We start from the raw sequence: 2,422 nt of genomic DNA, 5'->3' as shown, positions 1-2,422 counted from the left end.
GGAAATCAATGCATATATGGCAACCAAAGTTAAGGTGAATTTATTTGTTACCATGAAATTAATACATGTACAGTGCCTTTCCGTTTTTAACAACACCCATTTTTGTCTACGTCTGATTTTGGCAACGCCCGGTTTTGGCATCAATTTCTTCCCATTTTTGGCAACACATTTATAACTACATCTAAAACATGGTTATTTGGTACAAATTGAGAACAATTACACTAAAAAGGACTTGGAGGCGAACCAGCCCAAGGCTGAAAGCCTCCCTAATAAAGATAAATAATAATAATAATAATACACTAAAAAGGGGAGAAATTGAAGATCTTTACTGTGTTTCACAATCTACAGCAAATCATAATCTATTATTGTAACATTCTGTCGGTTCAATACACCGCACTGCCACCGCTGTTTCGACTAGGGCAACTATTTGAAACTACTGTCATTGAGATTAACACTCCAAATGCGATGCCTCCGAAAAACGTGTAACGGCAAGTTTGCAATGGCAAACCCTAGCCATTTCTTGATGAGTTTAAAACATTTAGGTAGTTTTAGAATTCCTGTGATCTGTAGATTATTTTGATTGCAAAAGATTAAAAATAGGGTCGTCTACTTTTTTGGTCGGACAACCCCATCAGAACTCAGGTGAGTAAAGTGGTTCGGCTTCAGAGCCTCTTGTTCCGCTGATTCTAGAGGAATAAACGTCAGTGGCCGTGAGTTGATAATGGCACTGACTTCAGCAATAATCGTGCGTAGGGTTTCGTCGTCCGGGTTCCCCAAGCTTGACAGCGACGCAAGAGCAACCTTAACGGAACGTACAAGTCGCTCCCACACTCCCCCAAAGTGTGGAGCGGAGGGCGGGTTGAAGACCCACTTCGTATTGGCGTCGCTGAAAGTGTCAGTTAGACCGTTGTTAATGGCTTGGATTTCCTGCAGCAGCTCGCGACTAGCACCCTGGAAGTTCGTCCCATTGTCTGTATAGATCTCACTGGGCGCACCTCGATAGGCTACGAAGTGACGGATGGCCATTTTGCAGGATTCGGTTGTGAGAGAATGTACGATCTCTAGGTGGATGGCTCTGACGGAAAGGCAAGTGAACAAGACCACCCATCTTTTCACATTGCTGCGACCGCTCTTGACCGATATTGGTCCAAAGTAATCGATGCCTACGTAGGTAAACGGTCGCCAAAATTGGTTCAAGCGCGCTGCAGGCAAAGGACCCATCTTCGGTGTTACGGGCGACGCCTTCCGGACCTTACAGGTCTGGCAATTCCTAGAGACCTGGCGTACCACCGTGCGGAGGTTCGGTATCTGGAAACGCTGCCGGATCTCGTTAACGATTGTCTCGTTGTTAGCGTGCAGAAACTTCCGGTGATACCAGTCAACTAGGAGTTCGCTAATCCGGTGGTAACGTGGGAGAATGATGGGAAACTTGAAATTATACGACACACCCGATGCCGCTCCCATTCGGCTGTCAACGCACAGGACCTTTCTCTCGTCGGTGAACGGTGACAGCTTGTAGATCATGCTTGATTTATCAATATTTTTGGTAGCCGAGTTCTTGTTGAGAAGTACGCCGACTTCATCCGGGTAGGCTTCGGCTTGTACTAGACGCCAAAGAGCTGCTTCTGACCGCTGGATTTCGTCTTGCCACAAGCTTCCAGTTTTCTTGGGTTGCCCCAATCTACGACGACGGGCATTGTCCAGGACTCGAATGACGTCTGCCACGGTTCTTAATAGACGTTCCCACTTGGAGAAGCGACTGAAATCCACCAACTGTTGCATCACAACCTCTCGATGAACAAAGCAAGCACGTAACTCTTCAGTGGTTTTCGACGGTTCTGCTGCATTCTTCTTCGGCCACTCTGCTTCCGGATGACGTAGAAACTCGGGACCTTGGACCCATCTGGCTTCGGAGCTGAGGCAGGGACCCTTTCCCCACTTAGTCGTTTCATCGGCCACGTTTTGTTTCGAGGGGATCCAGCGCCAGTCTTCACCGTCCGTTTTGTCCAAAATCTCCCCCACTCGGCAAGCGACGAACTGCCGATAAGGTCTATGGTCGGATCTTATCCAAGCGAGCACAGTTTCCGAATCGGTCCACAGTACCCGGCGATCAATTGGTAGTGAATGAGCTTCGGTAATGGTCCTCGCCATCCTGGCACCCAAGAGAGCACCTTGAAGTTCGAGGCGTGGAATGGACAAAGCCTTGAGCGGCGCCACCTTCGCTTTTGCCATCACGAGGGCGCAGTGAACTCTTCCCTTAATCTCTGCCCGTAGATATGCTACGCAGGCGTATGCATCCTCACTCGCATCCGTGAATATATATGAAGCTGTAGCGCACCAACCTCGATCGATGCGAAACCAGGAAAATACGAGCGGCTGATACGTATCTTTGCTAGCTCTCCAAACTCAGCAATCCATCGAT

At 48.1% G+C, this 2,422-nt stretch overlaps 1 protein-coding gene across 1 annotated transcript; it reads right to left on the bottom strand.

Moving 5' to 3' along the window:
- Nucleotides 1–606: 606 nt before the first annotated feature.
- On the bottom strand, nt 607–2,151 carry LOC135707131 (uncharacterized). The gene has a single exon (XM_065228857.1). The coding sequence runs from the start codon at nt 2,149–2,151 to the stop codon at nt 607–609; it is 1,545 nt and encodes a 514-aa protein (XP_065084929.1).
- Nucleotides 2,152–2,422: the final 271 nt, after the last annotated feature.

This window comes from Ochlerotatus camptorhynchus, unplaced genomic scaffold (genome assembly GCF_037179485.1).
Source record: "Ochlerotatus camptorhynchus isolate MF236.1 unplaced genomic scaffold, CSIRO-AGI_Acam_v1.1 ptg000304l, whole genome shotgun sequence".
Lineage (NCBI taxonomy): Eukaryota > Metazoa > Arthropoda > Insecta > Diptera > Culicidae > Ochlerotatus > Ochlerotatus camptorhynchus.
The sequence above is the reverse complement of the archived record's forward strand: the minus strand, read 5'-3'. Positions and strand labels throughout refer to the sequence as shown.